At 32.7% G+C, this 17,677-nt stretch overlaps 1 protein-coding gene across 1 annotated transcript; it reads right to left on the bottom strand.

The window, feature by feature from the left end:
* Positions 1-9,331: 9,331 nt before the first annotated feature.
* Positions 9,332-14,410, bottom strand: LOC112755004 (U4/U6 small nuclear ribonucleoprotein Prp31 homolog). Its single transcript, XM_025802856.3, is given in 9 exon segments — positions 9,332-9,831; positions 11,347-11,422; positions 11,567-11,669; positions 12,453-12,523; positions 12,628-13,520; positions 13,832-13,923; positions 13,926-13,968; positions 14,077-14,142; positions 14,252-14,410. Coding segments are annotated over 9 exon segments (1,455 nt in total). The 5' UTR covers positions 14,255-14,410; the 3' UTR covers positions 9,332-9,723.
* Between the last annotated feature and the right edge of the window lie 3,267 nt (positions 14,411-17,677).

Genomic DNA, 17,677 nt, shown 5'->3' with positions numbered 1-17,677 from the left:
GAATTATATACAAACACATGCACACACTAATTCAAACCAGCTTGGTTCGAATTACACACAGTAATTCATGGTATAATTCGAATTATGCTGTTAAAAAAATTAATAATTTATTAAAAAAATTTTATTAAAAATTTATTAAAAAAATTAATAATTTAAAAATTAAAAAAATATATATTTTATTTCATACGTTAAAAAAAAGCTAACAAAATATTTAATTACAAGACTTCTTTAAAATATTAATGAACTATCAATTCGAATTCCATATAATATTTTTCTATCCATTTTTAATAGCTCATGAATATTTTTTAATAAATTTTTTTAATAATTTTTTTTAAATTATACTACAAAAAATATTTTATCCTATGCAAAATAATTTAAAAAAATGGCTTAAAAAATATTAGGAGTACTATAAAAATTTGTAATGTTCTAATAACTTAGATAAATACATGCATGTACTCAAATTTTAAATAAAATATTCTACATAGTCAATAATAATTTAGAAATGGAAGAAAATATTTTATTTCATACTAAATAATTAAAAAATATATTTTATTCTATACAAAATAATTTTAAAAAATGGCTTAAAAGATGTTATGAGTACTATAAAAATTTGTAATATTCTAGTGATTTAGGTAAATACATGATAAAAATATTTTTTCTTTAATTTCTAAATTATTAGTGACTATGTGGAGTATTTCTTTAATGTCCTAAGTCATTAGAATATTACAAATTTTTATAGTACTTCTAATATTTTTTAAGCCATTTTTTAAATTATTTTGTTTAGAATAAAAATATTCATGATAATTTTTTAATAAAATTATTTAAATTATATGGTGAGATATTACATGATTCGAATTACGCATGGAGAAGTTTGAATCACTCTGATTCAAATTATATGGTGAGCATAAGGTCATTGGTGCAGAAAAGTCTAAGGCCTTTGCATTAGTAGGGTCTTTATCTGGGGATGGTATCGCGACGGTGACAGGTAAGCAGGTGATTCTCGCCCACCAAGTATCAGTTTTACTAAGGAGACAAAGAGCTGTCTAGCTGAACCTTATAAGGAAGCTATCGTGATCAAGGTGCTGGATAAGAATTATGGCTACACGGCTCTCATGTATAAGCTTCGGATAGTATGGCACATCAAAGGAGGGTTTGATTTGTTGGATGTGGGGTTTGGGTATTTTTTGGTTAAATTTGATGTTGCTGCGGATCGTGAGAAAGTCATTCTTGGTGGCCCGTGGTTGATAGACGGTCACTATGTTGTAGTAAAGCCATGGGATGTGGATTTTAGGCCATGCAAAAAATTCTTTGGATCAACGCTGGTATGGATTCGAATCTCGGGACTTCCAATTTGGTGCTACCAGGAACAAGCAATGCTGCGAATTGCTTCTGCAATAGGGGTTCCGGTGAAAGTAGATTTGGCCACTAAGCTTGCAGAAAGAGGAAAATATGCCCGAGCTTGTGTTCAAATTAATCTTGAGTTGTCTGTAATCAAACATATTATAGTGGAGGGTGTGACTCATGAAGTGGAGTACGAGAGTTTAGAGTTGATTTGTGCTACTTGTGCACGGTATGGGCATGATAAATCGTTGTGCATGGAGAAAGAGTCCTTGGAAGGAAACAGAAATTCCTTTGGTGATGGAAAAAATAATGAAGCTCCGACACTAGTGCCACTCAACAATCATGAGCTTCATAAAGAGGCTGGATCAGAAGCTCGTGATTTGGGTGAGAATTCTCGTAATTTGGGTGAGAAATTACGAGTTGTTAAAGGGAAGGATGTGGTTACGAAATCATTGGCTCCTCACTGCCTGATGGTCATGTTAATGAGGCATGCATGGATGATGGAGAGGGCTGGCAACAAGTGCTGCATAAGGAAAAATTCACAATGGGCCAGTCATCAGGTTTGAAGGACCAAGATGAAAAGCAGCACAAGTATGGTTCGAGAAGGGTTCCAAGGCCCAATTTGCATGGTGATGGAGGTAAATCAATTGGCATTAAGATGGGGAAGCGAGAAAAACATGAAATTGTGCCATCTCCATCGTGCAGAACTCCTGCACATCGTGGAATTTCTCTACGGAAGCGTCATCGGCCTTCCTCCCTGCAGAACTCGCCAGTTGATAAAAATGGTGGTACAACGGAGAAAACCTTAGTAGATGAAAGTATGGCAGGTGCAGTGTTAGGGGGTCCAAAGGTGGCAATTATTGAGGATCAGAGTGTGCCAGTATCGCAGGACAAACCACCTATTGAGGTTGGTAATTCTGTTTAGAGTTTATATTCTTATTTATTCTGTCCCTATTATTTATGGATAGTTTAAATATGATTGTTTGGAATATTAGGGGTGCTTCTAATAAGTTAGCCCGGGTGCATTGTAAGGAACTTGTTAGAAAATTTAAACCTGTTTTCTTTATTGTGGTTGAAACTCACTCCCCTTTTCAGCATTTAAAATTGTTTTGGAAAAGGTTGGGGTATCACTCTGTTGGTATAGTAGAAGCAGAGGGGCATAAGGGAGGTATTTGGTTTCTATCCTCTATGAAGGGTGTTTGTTGTAAGTTCATTGATGCTTTTAATCAGGGTGTTACTGTTGAGGTTCAATTTGATAATTTAATTTGGAGGTGTAGTGGTATTTATGGTAGTCCTCAATTTAATAAAAGGGTTCTCCTTTGGAATTATCTTATTGCACAATCCATGGGTTTTCAAGGACCTTGGATTGTTCTTGGTGATTTTAATGAAGTCAAATTTTCTCATGAATCTAAGGGCTGTCAATTTTCTCATCAAAGAGCAGACATGTTTGCTACTTCATTAGGGGATAGTGGTTTGTTTGATCTGAAGACTATTGGGAGGCAATTTTCTTGGTACAGAAGGGTAAAAAATTATGTTGACGTGGCAAAAAAGCTTGATCGAGTCTGTATAAATAGTAGTTGGTTATCTATCTTTTCAGAGGCTTATGCAGAAGTTTTAAATAGGTTTCAATCTGATCATTGCCCTATTCTGGTGCATTGTAAAGGTCGTCCTCAGCCTAAAGGGAATCGACCTTTCCGATTTGTTGCTGCTTGGGCTACTCGTCCTGGGTATATGGATATTGTGAATCAGTCATGGTGGTCTGGTAATAGAGGGATTCATGGCAAGCTTTCGGAAGTACAGAATAATTCACTAGAGTTTAACTCGAAGGTATTTGGTAACATTTTTGTTAAGAAATGTGAATTAGAGCTGCAGATTAATTATTTACAAAAGCGGTTGAAAATGGTGGATAGTATTTATTTGTGTCAAAAAGAACAACAGTTACTTGATGATTATAATAATACTCTAGTGCAAGAAGAGCTCCTCTGGTTCCAAAAGTCCAGAGAGCAGTGGGTAAGGTTCGGGGATAGGAATACAAGATTCTTTCATATTCAAACTCTTGCGCGAAGGAAGCATAATAAGATTCATGGCCTTTTTCTCAAGGATGGAGTGTGGAAAACTAATCCAGAAGTTCTGAGTCAAGAAGCAGAGTCTTTCTATAAAAGTTTATTCTGTCATTTGGATGATGTTGATTTGGGTTGCCTTGGTGATGTGCCTCTTCCTTCTCTGAATGTGGAAGCTTGCAATAATCTTACGGCACCAGTTACTATGGAGAAAGTCAGAACAGCTGTTTTTCACATAAACTCTTTTAAAGCTCCGGGTCCTGATGGGTTTCAAGCTTTCTTCTTCAAAGAATATTGGGAGATCATTGGTCTTGATGTTTGGAAGATGGTTAAGCAGGCATTCTCCGGTGTTACTCTTGATCCGAGAATGTTGGAGACTTTACTGGTTCTTATTCCAAAGGTTGAATCACCGGTATCTATGAAAGATTTCAGACCGATTAGTCTCTGCAATGTAGTTTACAAGATCATCACGAAGGTCCTTGTTAATAGGCTTTGTCCTCATCTTGCGGAGATTGTTGGCCCGCTTCAAGGAGGATTTATTCCGGGACAAGGAACTCCTGACAACATCATTATTGCTCAAGAAGTTCTCCACTTTATGAAGAAGACTAAATCAAAGAAAGGCACACTGGTCTTTAAGATTGATCTGGAAAAAGCTTATGACAGAGTTGATTGGAGGTTTTTAGCTCATACCCTAAAGAGCTTTGGTTTTCCTATTCCTACAATTTATTTGATTATGAATTGTGTCATTGCTTCTTCCTTATCTATTATTTGGAATGGAAATTGTCTGAATGACTTTACTCCTAGTCGAGGTCTTAGATAAGGAGACCCTATGTCACCCTATCTTTTTGTGCTATGTATGGAGCGATTGGCATGCTTTATTAGTCATCAGGTTGATTTAGGCTTGTGGAAGCCGGTTGCTATTTCTAGAGGGGGACCAAGAATATCCCACTTAATGTTTGCAGATGACTTGCTTCTGTTCTGTAAAGCTACAAAGAGACAAGTGCAAAATGTGATGTTGGTTTTAGAGACTTTTTGCAAAGCATCTGGGATGAAGATTAATGTGGAAAAGTCTAAAGCGCTTTGCTCCAAGAATGTCTCTGCAACAAGGAAAGAGATTTTCACTGGGGTATCCTCTATCAGATTTGTCCAAGATTTGGGCAGGTATCTTGGAGTTACCCTTAGCCATTCTAGGGTGACTCGTTCAGCTTTCAATGGTGTCCTGGATAAGATTTGGAGTAGGCTAGCAAGCTGGAAAGGGAATTTACTCAATCGAGCTGGTAGACTCTGCTTGGTTAATTCTGTTGCAGCCGCTATTCCCACGTACCAGATGCAGGTCTCTATTTTTTCAAAGGAATCATTAGTAAATTGGAGTCTATGATGAGGAATTTTCTTTGGAAAGGACAAGTTGATGGAAGATGATTGAATCTCGTTAGTTGGAAGGTACTGGTTACTCCAAAAAAATATGGAGGTTTGGGGGTTAGAGATCCTTATTGTGTAAATATTGCTCTTCTTGGGAAGCTAGTTTGGACTTTTTTCCAGCAGCCAAACAAGCTATGGGTCCAATTGTTGGATGCCAAATACCGATCATCTCTATATGACTGTTTTAGTTATCCTAAGAACAATGACTCTCCCATTTGGAGGTGTCTTTGCAAGGTTTGGGAAGTGTTGAAGGATGGATTTGCTTGGTGTATTGGAGATTTGAACCAGAATTTTTGGTTTTCTAGCTGGAGGAGAGAAGGACGGTTATCTAATGAGATGGACTATGTTCACATTTCTGATTCGAATCTCCGGATACAGGATATTTGGTCGGTTGGTAGGTGCCATTTGGATACTCCTTATTCTCCTTTATCTCAAAATCTAAAAGGTAATATTCTCTCTTACAATCCAGATGAACAAGCAGGTCCGGAAGTGGGTTGGTATTGGTGTGGGTCTCCTGCCAAAGTCTATGACTCACGCAATGGTTACTTTTGGTTGTGTAAGCAGCTATTTGGTTGGGAGGAGCGGGAGAATTGGCTTTGGCTTTGGCGTCAGCTTGTTCTGGAAAAGCATAAGTTTTTGGCTTGGTTGTGTCTTAAGGAGGCTCTTTCTACTGCAAGTTTTCGCTTTAGAAGAGGGATGTCGTCATCAGATAGGTGTCCAAGATGTCTTTCTAGCCAGGAATCGGTTTTACATTGTATTCAGGATTGTCCAAAAGCTCAGCTTGTCTGACATAGGTTGGATATTTCTTGTCATCCTTTGGATTTGAAGAACTGGTTCTTGTATCATAGCAGAGAGCATACGTTCAAGTTCTTTTCGGGACTTTGGTGGATATGGTGAGCAAGGAATAATGACATCTTTAATCCTCATGAAACTTGGCCTCCGAAAAAAGTGATTTGTCTGGCATTATCTTCAGAAAAGGAGCTTAGGAATATTTTTGAATTACAACGTATGTCTCTTCCCTCTACTCTAAATGGTTTTTGGAATCCCCCATCCATTGGTACTTTTAAGATTAATTGTGATGCTAGTTATTTTGGTTCGGGTGATAGTGTTGGTTTTGCTTGTGTTATTAGAGATTGTAATGGGAGTTGGCAAAAGGGGTGTTTGGGAATGATTGAGAGTAATAGTATTATTCAAGGAGAATTATTTGCCATTTGGAGAGGATATCTCTTAGCTTGAGATGTGGGTCAACGAGATGTTATTTGTGAGACAGATTGTGTGGAAGCATTTAATCTTGTTACTCAAGATGGTTTTGGGCTTATTGATCTATTGGTGCTCAAAATAAGAGATATCATGCATTGGAATTGGCGTGTTGACTTTCGTTTGATTATGAGAGATGCAAACACGGTGGCAGATACTATGGCAAAGATGACGATGAAGTTACAACTTTCACATGTGGAGCTTCTTTTACCTTGGGAGGAATTTAAGAGTAGTCTTAAATGGGACTGTCCCTCTATTTAAGCAGTTCCTTGTTTTATTTGTTTTGTTTTTCTTTGTTTAGTTTATTTCAGTCATCAAAAAAAAATTATATGGTGAGCAATTCGAATTCTATACAATACTCTTCTGTCCATTCTTGATAGCTCATGAATATTTTTTAATAAATTTATTTAAATTATACCACAAAAAAATATTTTATTCTATGCAAAATAATTTAAAAAATGGCTTAAAAAGTGTTAGAAGTACTATAAAAATTTGTAATGTCCTAATGGCTTAAGACATTAAAGAAATATTCTACATAGTCACTAATAATTTAGAAATTAAAGAAAAAATATTTTTATCATATATTTACCTAAATCACTAGAATATTACAAACTTTTATAGTACTCATAACATCTTTTAAGCCATTTTTTAAAATTATTTTGTATAGAATAAAATATATTTTTTAATTATTTTATATGGAATAAAATATTTTCTTTTATTTCTAAATTATTATTGACTATGTAGAATATTTTATTTAAAATTTGAGTACATGCATGTATTTACCTAAGTTATTAGAACATTACAAATTTTTATAGTACTCCTAACATTTTTAAGCCATTTTTTAAAAATTGTTTTGCATAGGATAAAAAAATTTTTGTAGTATAATTTAAATAAATTTATTAAAAAATTTATTAAAAAATATTCATGAGTTATTAAAAATGGACAGAAAAGTATTGTATGGAATTCGAATTTTTTTCGTGACGTATGGAATTCGAATTGATAGCTCATTAATATTTTAAAGAAGTCTCGTAATTAAATATTTTGTTAGCTTTTTTTAAGGTATGAAATAAAATATATATTTTTTAATTTTTAAATTATTAATTTTTTAATAAATTTTTTAATAAATTTTTTTTAATAAATTATTAATTTTTTAATAGCATAATTCGAATTATACCATGAATTACTGTGTGTGTAATTCGAAATAAGCTGGTTCGAATTAGTGTGTGCGTGTGTTTGTGTATAATTCGAACCAAGTTGGTTCGAATTAGTGTGTGCGTGTGTTTGTGTATAATTCGAACCCAGTTGGTTCGAATTATGTAGAAATAGAGTTCGAATTTAGCTAGTTCGAACTACATATACACGTGCATTGGTGGATTCATGAAACAGTTTTCGTTTTGGCTGATTCGTGTAAAATATTACTACCCTTGGCTTATTATTGTGATTTGCCCAAAAAATGGTGTTTGCTTCAAAACTTTATGGGACTTATTATAATAATAAATAGAACAACAAAAATAATCAATAAAAATATGAGAATTTTTTATTCAACAAAAAAAATGAGCTTAAGAATTACTATTATATTCAATTTTAGTAAAACTAGGAACATTCTTACTTGTTTATTATTATTAAAACAAAATTATAATATTAAAACATTGTAATATTAAAACAAAAATTATTATTATTATTATTATTATTATTATTTATAAAATTATAATATTAAATAGACTAAAATAATTTGATTATTATTATATGCAAAAATAAAATTGTTCTTATTAGCATCAGCAACAACAATAATATCAACTTAACAACTCAATATATTTATTAATAACACCAACCAATTATTTTAATTTAAAAAATACAAAAAAAATTTCTGTTACGTTAACAATAACAATAAAATATTTAAAATTAAACATATAGACTTTTAATTATATTTAACATAAGAAATTGAATAATCAACAATAAAAATATAATATTTTTTACTACTCACACTAACTGAATAATATAAAAAATATATATAAAGAATGAAATATACCTAATGAGAATAATTTAGCCGTGTCAAAAGCTTATTTGAAAAAAATTTAGAAAAACGATGAGAGAACGTTTGAAATTATTATTATTATTATTATTATTATTATTCATAGTGTTTTTATAATAATTCTTATCATTAATTTTTTTTGCCCCACACATTCACAAAGAAAGAAAAAAATTAGCTTCTATAACTTAAATCTGACCCACATTTCATATCACTTTGCCACAGCATTTGCCGGACAATGACGAACCAACATTTCACGTGTTTCTTTTTTTCTTCCTCCAACATATTTTAGTAGGTGAGGAAAAAAAATCACTTTCCTCACCGTAGCATTGGCCTAATTATGGGCTTATACTGTATTGTAGACCATCTTCTTCCATATCCATTACTACAAAATTAGTCCAATTCTAGTAGAGTTCCAAATTTTCAGCTTTTTCATTTTAACCATTTTCTTTATATTACCTAAGGACATAAAACCACCTTGTTTTGGTTCTTCAGTTTTTTTTAGAATTAAAAAATAAATTTAATTTTAATACATTATCAATGTAAAATTATTTTATATATGTATCTAATCACATAACGTTATGTTAGTAAAAATAACTACTTTTATATTAATCGCGTGAATGATCATCTAAGATAACGCTTATAATTACACTACTGTGTAAAATATTTTATACTGTTAGTACATCAAAATTAAACTCTTAAAAATAGTTTAATTTTGATAAAGAGTAAATAATTTTATATTGACATATAATTAGATTCATGAATTTAATTTTGATATACAAGTAGCATAAAATAATTTTATACATACATCTAATTATATAACATCATATCACAAAAAAGAACTACATTTTACGTCTCCATAAATGAAATATAACTAGAGAACTTAGTAAAAAATTTATATTATGAATGTATTAAAATTAAACTCTTAGATTCATATGTTTATATAATTTTTTAGCAGCTTCACTTCGAATTGACAAACACATAATAAACCACAAAGAAACAAATAAGAATAGCAACGAAAAATACAAATTAGAGCTAAAACCCTAGATTTGATCATATTCATGCGGGAATAGCGTTAATTGAGAAATTAATGAAGCACACAACACAAAAATTCGATTAAAGAAAATTCGATTAATAGCGTGAATCTCAGAGAAATAGAGATAAATATGCTACACTGCTACTTGATAGATGATATAAAAAATGTATTTGAAAACTCAACGTTAAATTTTAATGAAGTCAACAAAAATTTAATATTTTAATATTTTTGTCAATCAAACCATTTTTTATGGATACAATATTAATTTTGTTTTTTCATAAATAATTTTATCAGCATTCTAAACCTTTTAACTAAAACGCTTCGATGATGTACTTCAGAGACCTAATGCTACTCTAGTGATGACCTTCCAAACCCAAAACTGAAGCAACATCCTTAGGCATGGGAGAAAAATTCAAATTTCCCATATTTAGCCAAATTCCATCTCATATTCATGGTAACTCTCCCAACTGGGCTTGGACATGAAACTAACTAGTTAACATCCATCAGGATCAATAAGCTCCTAGTTATGTGTAGCAGCAACAATTTAGAGACACAGCAAGAGTTTGTACTGGTGCAGGGTTTCAAGTCCTCTTGATCTTCGAGAAGGTTCCGGTTTCAGAGAAGTAAGTGCTTTGAGTTCCACTACCAAGGTGGTGTGCGTGAGCCTGTGGATTTGTCAGCTCAATCCCCTGCAAATAATATTGAACATGAATTTAAAGAAAGATTATTGAACTATATTCGAGTTATTTGGATTAAGAAGCTGTTTAAGATCAAATAATCCATCATCCATAAGCTAAATAGTGGCCAGATATATGTAAATATATTATATTAGAAAAGGTATTTCTTTCAAGCAGGAGGCCTAAACAAGAGTGCAGTACTTTCAGACTCAATTTTACAGAGATTAGGTGTGTTATTTATTTGCATGTGTCTAAGAATCCTTCACTTCAACCAACATCAAATACATGCATGATAATAGAATATGCTAATAATGAAGGCAAAGCAAAATCACATAATGGCCTCATTACTCAATCTTTCAGGATATTTCTTAAAAAAAAGCTAGGCAACCATAAATGAAACTCAAAAGGACAACAGTCCTGACACTTTTGCTAAAGTTCATTGACCAAACTACCACAAAATCTATTCAAAACCAATATATTAGGTATTAAGAATAACCTAAAGAGTAACAACTGTAGCAATACCAAGAGAATACTTGTTGACAGGCAAACTGAATTACTACTACTAACTACTAAGTAGGCCTATTCTGCTGGATATAACTTTCCGTATCCATTTCATGCAATTTACAATGTTGCAGCTAGTTATGAAAAAAAAGGGGATAAAATCAACAGGAACAGTGATAAGTGATGCTAAGTATTCTAAAGGAAAATAAGAAGCTGATTGGTTTGTGAAATATTTTCTATTTTTATTTGCTATTTTCATTTTCTGAAAATCGTTTTCATTTTCAGATTCTTAGATTTTTGAAAATGAAATTGGTTGGCTAAAATGAATTTTATTTCCAAATAGAAAAATAATGAAATATGTTTGATTGATCTTTTTTATCATTAAAATTAAAAATTATATTTATTACTAAAGAATAAAAGATTTTCAGTTAATGTATTATATTTTTATTAAGTGTACAATTTAGTTAATCAATTTATTTTTTTTAAGTTAACAATTAATTTTATAAAATGTCTATTTTTTCTAATTGATGAATGATGACTAAATTGTCAATTAGAATTTTTTTTAAAGACAATGTGCAGTAGTTAAGTCCCTCAAATAAAACAAAATAAAGGTTGAAAATATGCCTGATGTAAAAAAAAAAAAAAAAGAAGAGGGATTTGACATTTGATGAGAGAATAGAGAACGTAGTACAGAGGGATTAAAACAAAAAGAAAAAAGGAACACCTATGCAGTAACGAAGGTTCAAACAGTGCACATGATCATTGAAAGAATGAAATCACCTCCTTTTGAGTTGAAAACATTTTCAACTCTTACAAGGGAAAATTCCAGAAACAAGAAAATGCCATTTTCAGTTGTGTTGCATTTTTTAAAATATGTAACCAATCATATTTTCATTTTTATTGAAAATAGAAATGAAAATGATCAAACCAATTGGCCCTAAATGTTTTGTTTCCATATCTTAAGGAGATTAGAAATACTCGTCTCATGCAATAAGTTTACCTCGATATTTTTCTAAAATCACTAACCTGAACTGGTGTAAAGGCCAAACTTGAGGTCAAACCAGATGTAGCACCACTGCTGCCATAATTCTTTTCCTTGAATCTAATAAATAAAAAAACAGTCCATCAGAAACATAGTTGATCAGTTAGATAAATAGAATGATGATGCAGTGTCTAGTGACAAAAAACAATCAAATAACTAAAACATAACTACATGCATAAAATTGAAGGATCTAACAGGGCTAACCTCTTAGCAACTTTTGCAGCAAGTTTGCTAGGCCCAACTGACACACGAAGCTTGCCACTGCCAGCCTGACCAAGCATTCCGTAACCCTCACCTAGACCATCCCCTATAATGCAAAAGCAACAAATCATTTTCAAAAGGTCAAAATACTTGGAGAACAAAATAAACAGACAAAACTAAATTTCCAGAGACTTTTATACTACATTCTGTACTATATATGTATATATAGGTAACGCTTCTAATAATTGTAGATTAAAAAGTGTTGTCATTAAAAATAACAATGTGGCAGATTGTGCACCACAAAATCACCACTCTGCATTCTAGTCACCCAAAAGGCCTCTTCACCATAGTATTATGATAGATATGGTGGCTATAAAAAATTTAACTACTCTTAAAAAATGTAGCTAAAATTAAATTACACTTTTTAATTTGATCACGACGTTTACTTTTTTCTTTATTTTCAAATTAAAAAGTGTTGCCAAATGGTAAAAAATACGACCTTAATAATAGCCATCATAGAATTAAGTGTTGCCAAAATTTCATAGCCACCACAACCACCATAATAACAGCCATCATAGAATTCGCTACATATATACGTGTAAATGGTAATTATGCTTAATTGGTTAGGTTGTGTTAGTAATTAACTAATTATGGCTCTAGTCACATTTCCTGGGCTATTTGGCTAGAGCAGTATTCATTTCAAACTTCTACTATACTTGGAATTAAACCTGGATTAATTCTCTTTTTATTCTCTCTGTCCAATCACTATAGAAACTTATGCAGCATAATAGACAGATAGATTTTCATCAAATAACAAATATACTGCATTGCAAAAAATCACATCGGGATTACTGTGCTGTCTGTGTATGTGAAATTTTGTAAAAATTACCTAAAGAGCTCTCTTCAGGAACACCAAACTGCATCCTGTTGGCCAACTTTCTCATGTCTGTTACTGCATACCTGTCATAAGAATTGCAGGGTCATGAATCCAATATAAAAGGGGAAAAAATTAAAAACACAGCAACCTGAAAATTCAGTATAGGCAACTTTAAAACTATGATAACCTTTCTTTCATCTTCCTAAGGCGGCGACCACCTCTCTTCTTTTTAGGCTCGGAATCAGGAACAGGGAGCGGTTTGGGTTGCTTGGCAGGAGGGGGCTCCTGCCACTTCTCAATTTTTTTGTGGATCTCGTCCTTGAAGAGCCTCCCAGTTTTCCCAGATGGATCCCCACGTATTGAATCTACTCGTGCTGCAAGTGTAGACTTTGCAGCCAGGAGTCGGCACGCTCGCATCCTAAGAGGAGGAGGAGTAGTCTGAAATATTTCTGTTTGCTCAATGTATCCTATGCGAAACTGGGATGTTGCAGTGGAAAACCCAGCAAGATTCTTTTTCTTGGCACCTAGAAGCTGAACGTTGCAGGCAGGCATCTTTGCTAGAGCTACTAGACCACCAGCTGTCCCCATGAGTTTAGCTGCAACAGCACTCCCAACTATAGTAGAAAGATTAGGTGCAATGTACCCCATTCTACTCTCGACAAAGTCAAGAACTTTTTTCTTTGCTGAATCAAGAGCAAGAGCTCGATCACATGCTTCAATTGTCTTACTGAGGACATCTTCTGGTAGAGGCTTGCCAGTTGTAGTTGACGCTGTAACTGAGACAACCATGATAATTGCGGAAGGCAAAAGCCCTTCTAGATCAACAAGAGTAAGATCCATTTCATTTCCTATCTTCTTAACAACACGAGCATAGTCAATTGGGTGATGAACCAGTGACTCAAGCTCTGGAAATTTCAAGCGATACTTATCACGAATAAAATTGTGGATAATCACAATTTCATTCTCAATGTCTACCGACAGGGCATTGCATTCAACAATCAATTGGTATTCAGGATCATCTTCTAGATCTACTCCTTGAATTGACACTTCTGTACCCTTTTGAAGGGCTTCTTCCACTTTCTGCCACGATAGAATAATGTTAACCCGAGTTACAAGCCTTATATACTTAATCAGGGGGAAAACTGAGATGATGGTGTAAAGTAATAGGCACTGAAGGATAGGAGGCGAAAACGGAGAGAATAAAACAACAATATTGCATATACAACAATTTTTTTGGGGGGATGATGAAGTCAATAGCTTCAGCTGCAATTCGCAAAAAGCTTAGAAGAATCAACAATTCAATGCCAACTATATAAAGGTAGTAATGTATATCCCAATTCGGCGCAATTCGGCAACTGCAGAATAATAGAAACTATAGAATACAAACTAACCTGCATAATATCAATGTATCTCTGGGTTTTCTGCAACTTGGAAACACTATCCAAGTCATCATAGTTGAGATTCTCTAGGTCAGCCAGGTCCCATCAATATCTTCTTCCATATCTGCTGCATCGACCTCATTATCCTCCTGAAAGACAGAAGATACACCACCTAGTTCATCAATCCTTAAATTTTAAAAATAAAAAAATAAAATAAAATTATTTCAGATAGATAAGAAATAGAATGTTGTACTCACCGGAATTTCAGCCTCGTTATCAGAGAGTTCATCGAGGTCAGCAAGAAAAGAATCGGCAAGGGTAGCCTGCAACCAATCGAGAAAGAAAAAACCTAAATTTGCCATCTTAGTACTGTGTTCAAGTAAAAAAAAACTAAATTGCTTTAGAAAAAGGAACAGAAAGAAGGGAACAAACCATTGTGGTTGGAAGCAGCAACGGATGAACACAGTCTTGTTTCTCTAGCTTCCTTCAATGGAGAATTTGGATTGCTAGAAATGATCTGGTTTTTAATAATAAGCCAGCCTCTCCTCTTGAAGCTGTCGCAGTTTCCTCAGCTCTCTCATTCAAGAATTTTCTTGATGATTGCTACTTACGATTAAAATAATGTTAGTTTTCAATAATATATATTTATAAAATAAAATACAATTTATTATTTTTAAAGAGATAAATACTAAATCGGTACGGAAAGATTTTAGTGCTGATAAAATGGTACCTGACTTTTGTTATTGATAAAATAACTCCCGACAAATTTTAAAATTTGACAAAATCATCCAACTATAAAAGAATGACGTCACATTGAACAGAAAACGCTGATTGGTAGTCGGAAGAGAGCTCTGATGATCGCAGAGAGCTCTGGCGACATTTCCGGTCTTCTTCTTCGTCATGGCAGAAGGGGATGCAGCGGTAAGGTGCTGTCATGGTAGAAGGGGATGTAGCGACGAGGTGCTGCCATGGCACAAGGGACGCGGAAGAGACGCAACGACGTGTTGAAGAAGAAGAAGCGGTGACACGAAAATGCAACAAGTTACTCCTGTGGCGGAAGGGAACGCAGCAGCATGCCATGACAGTCTTCTTCTTCAGCTGCCATGGCGGAAGGGGATGCAGCGACCTGTTGAAGAAGAAGAAACAGCGATCACGAAGATGAAGACAGTCGTTGAAAACGTCGCTAGAGTTCTCTTCCATCATCGGAGTTCTTTTCTGACAGCCAGTATTTTTCATTTCGTCATTCTTTCCACAGTTGGATGATCTTGTCAAATTCTAAAATTTTTCAGGAACTATTTTGTCAATACCAAAATCTTTGGTGTACTAATTTAGTATTAACTCTTTTTAAAAATAAAAGTTCTAAAACAAAATTTGTATGATAAGACCTCTTTGCACCACTCAAATAAGTTATAATGCCGTCAATCTCTTTTTAAATTAAAGTAAGTATTTTTAATTGGGTAAACTACTAAACATACACTAATTTTTTTTATATTATAATAAATTATGTGATGTACTGTAATATTTTAGTGTACCTGAATTTTACATTGCTATGGGATATTTTTAATTTTTCAGAAGGTACAAAACGTCACCTACGTTTTGTGTGTAAAAATAATTTTTAAATTCATTAAATACAAAACGGCAGTGCCGTTTATTAAAAAAATAATTAAAATACTTTTTCTTCACAAAACGGCAGAGCCGTTTTCATAGGATAATTTTTTTTAATTCAAAGAAGGAAAACCCTAATAACGTTTGAGGGTTTTTTATTTTTTATTTGAACAAATTAAAACCTAACAGTATATATTAATAATAATTCAATTTTATTATTAAAAACTAAATTAACTACAAGTATAAATTAACCAAAAAATTATAAACTAATAATAATGGAAACTTCTAATATTTTATGTAAACATAAAAAATTTTAAAATAAATTCTAGTCATTAAATAATAATTAAGGCTAATAATTTTTAGTAAAATAAAATAAATTCTAGTCATTAAATAATAATTAAGACGAATAATTTTAGTAAAATAATTTTATTTTACTAAAAATTATTAGTCTTAATTATTATTTAATGACTAAAATTTATTTTTAGAATTTTTGTATGTTTACATAAAATATTAGAAGTTTTAATTATTATTAGTTTATATTTTTAGTTAATTTATACTTGTAGTTTATTTAGTTTTAATAATAATTGAATTATTAATTAATTATTAATATATATATATATATATACTGTTAGGTTTTAGTTTTTTAAATAAAAAAATAAAAAACCCTCAAAACTTTATTAACTTTTTCCTTTTCTAAATTTTAAAAAAAAATTATCACATGAAAACGGTCCTGCCGTTTTGTGAAGAAAAAAGTTTTTAATTATTTTTTTAATGAAAACGGCATTGCCGTTTTGTATTTAACAAATTTAAAATATATTTTTACATAGAAAACGTAGGCAACGTTTTGTACTTTTTTAAAAAGTAAAAAATATCCCATAACAATGTAAAATTCACATGCATTAAAATATTAAAGCACATCTCACAATTTATTACAATATAAAAAAAATGAGCCACCAAACATACACTTGAATAATTTTATCGTCGACAAAAATTCACCTAAACTTTGTTATTGACAAAAATATCTTCAATAATTTAAAAATTCGACAAAAATGTCCAAAATAATATTATTTTTAAGTGACAAATAACTTTTGTATTTGACAAGTTGTTTATGTATTTGATCCAAATTTTATAGAATATTTAAATAACTATTAAAAAATACACACAAAAGCAGATAAAAATTGATCTCAATATTTTTTTTATTGAATAATTGACCATTTGTACCCATGATAGTTAGAACGCTGACAATGTACCCATCGTAGAAGGAAACTGACTTTGTAACCATGAGAGATGGGCTCCGTGTGACAAAAATAGCCTGGCTTGGGTTGGCACCTGCTTCGGTTTGTATAGTCCTACATGGCAATCCGAACCTCCAAAGCCAATCAGTGGATCTGAACGTTGTATACGTAGGTAATGGTTGAAATGAAACCCTAGCAAGCTCTCTTCCCCAATTCAACCATAACCCCAAATCTGAATTTTGTTGCAATTCGAACCATAACCCAGAGTGATCTCAGAACCCCAGCGATGTCATCATGCATATTTAACTCAGATGGAAATTTTGGAACTCGCAGCAGTTCTTCAAGTTCGAAGAAGATGAAGGAGAAGAAGCTCGACGGCAAATGTTTCTGTGGGAGAGATGTTGTGTTGATGGAGTCTGGAACGATTACGAACCCTAACAGATGGTTCATCAGATGTCCTCTATGGGCGGTAAGGGACAGCTGCTGTTGTTGTTGAGGTTAGACAATGATTTCTGAGTTTTAGTTGACAAATTTGGGATTTTTTTTTTCTCTTAGACAAGAGATTGCAGATACTTTGTTTGGATGGATGAACTCGAACAAGGATGGGAGGGCGTGGCAAGATGTTTAGCCAAGAGGAAGTTCGAGCATTGTTATGCAACGCCTGATGATGGATTGACTCTGAATTCAGGGGGGAAAATCTGCAAAATCCTCAATTATGGCTAAGAAGATAGACAAATTTAGGGTTGAAAATTAGGGGTGAAATTAGGGGAATTAGAGTGATGATTATTACTGTTGCACTGGGGGTAGCATTTTGTCTGTTTTGTGAGTTGTATTTGGTTATGAAATCATAAGACTTGTAAAAAGAGAGGTCTTTGTTCTGTCATAGTTAAATTTTTGAATGATATGGATTGTTCCTAATCTATACTGGTTTGCTTTTCATGTGATACATTGATGTAGATACACAATGTTTGAACTTGTTGCTGCAATCTAAAATGATTCTGATAACATTAAGGATCAA

Source organism: Arachis hypogaea, chromosome 16, assembly GCF_003086295.3.
Source record: "Arachis hypogaea cultivar Tifrunner chromosome 16, arahy.Tifrunner.gnm2.J5K5, whole genome shotgun sequence".
Lineage (NCBI taxonomy): Eukaryota > Viridiplantae > Streptophyta > Magnoliopsida > Fabales > Fabaceae > Arachis > Arachis hypogaea.
The sequence above is the reverse complement of the archived record's forward strand: the minus strand, read 5'-3'. Positions and strand labels throughout refer to the sequence as shown.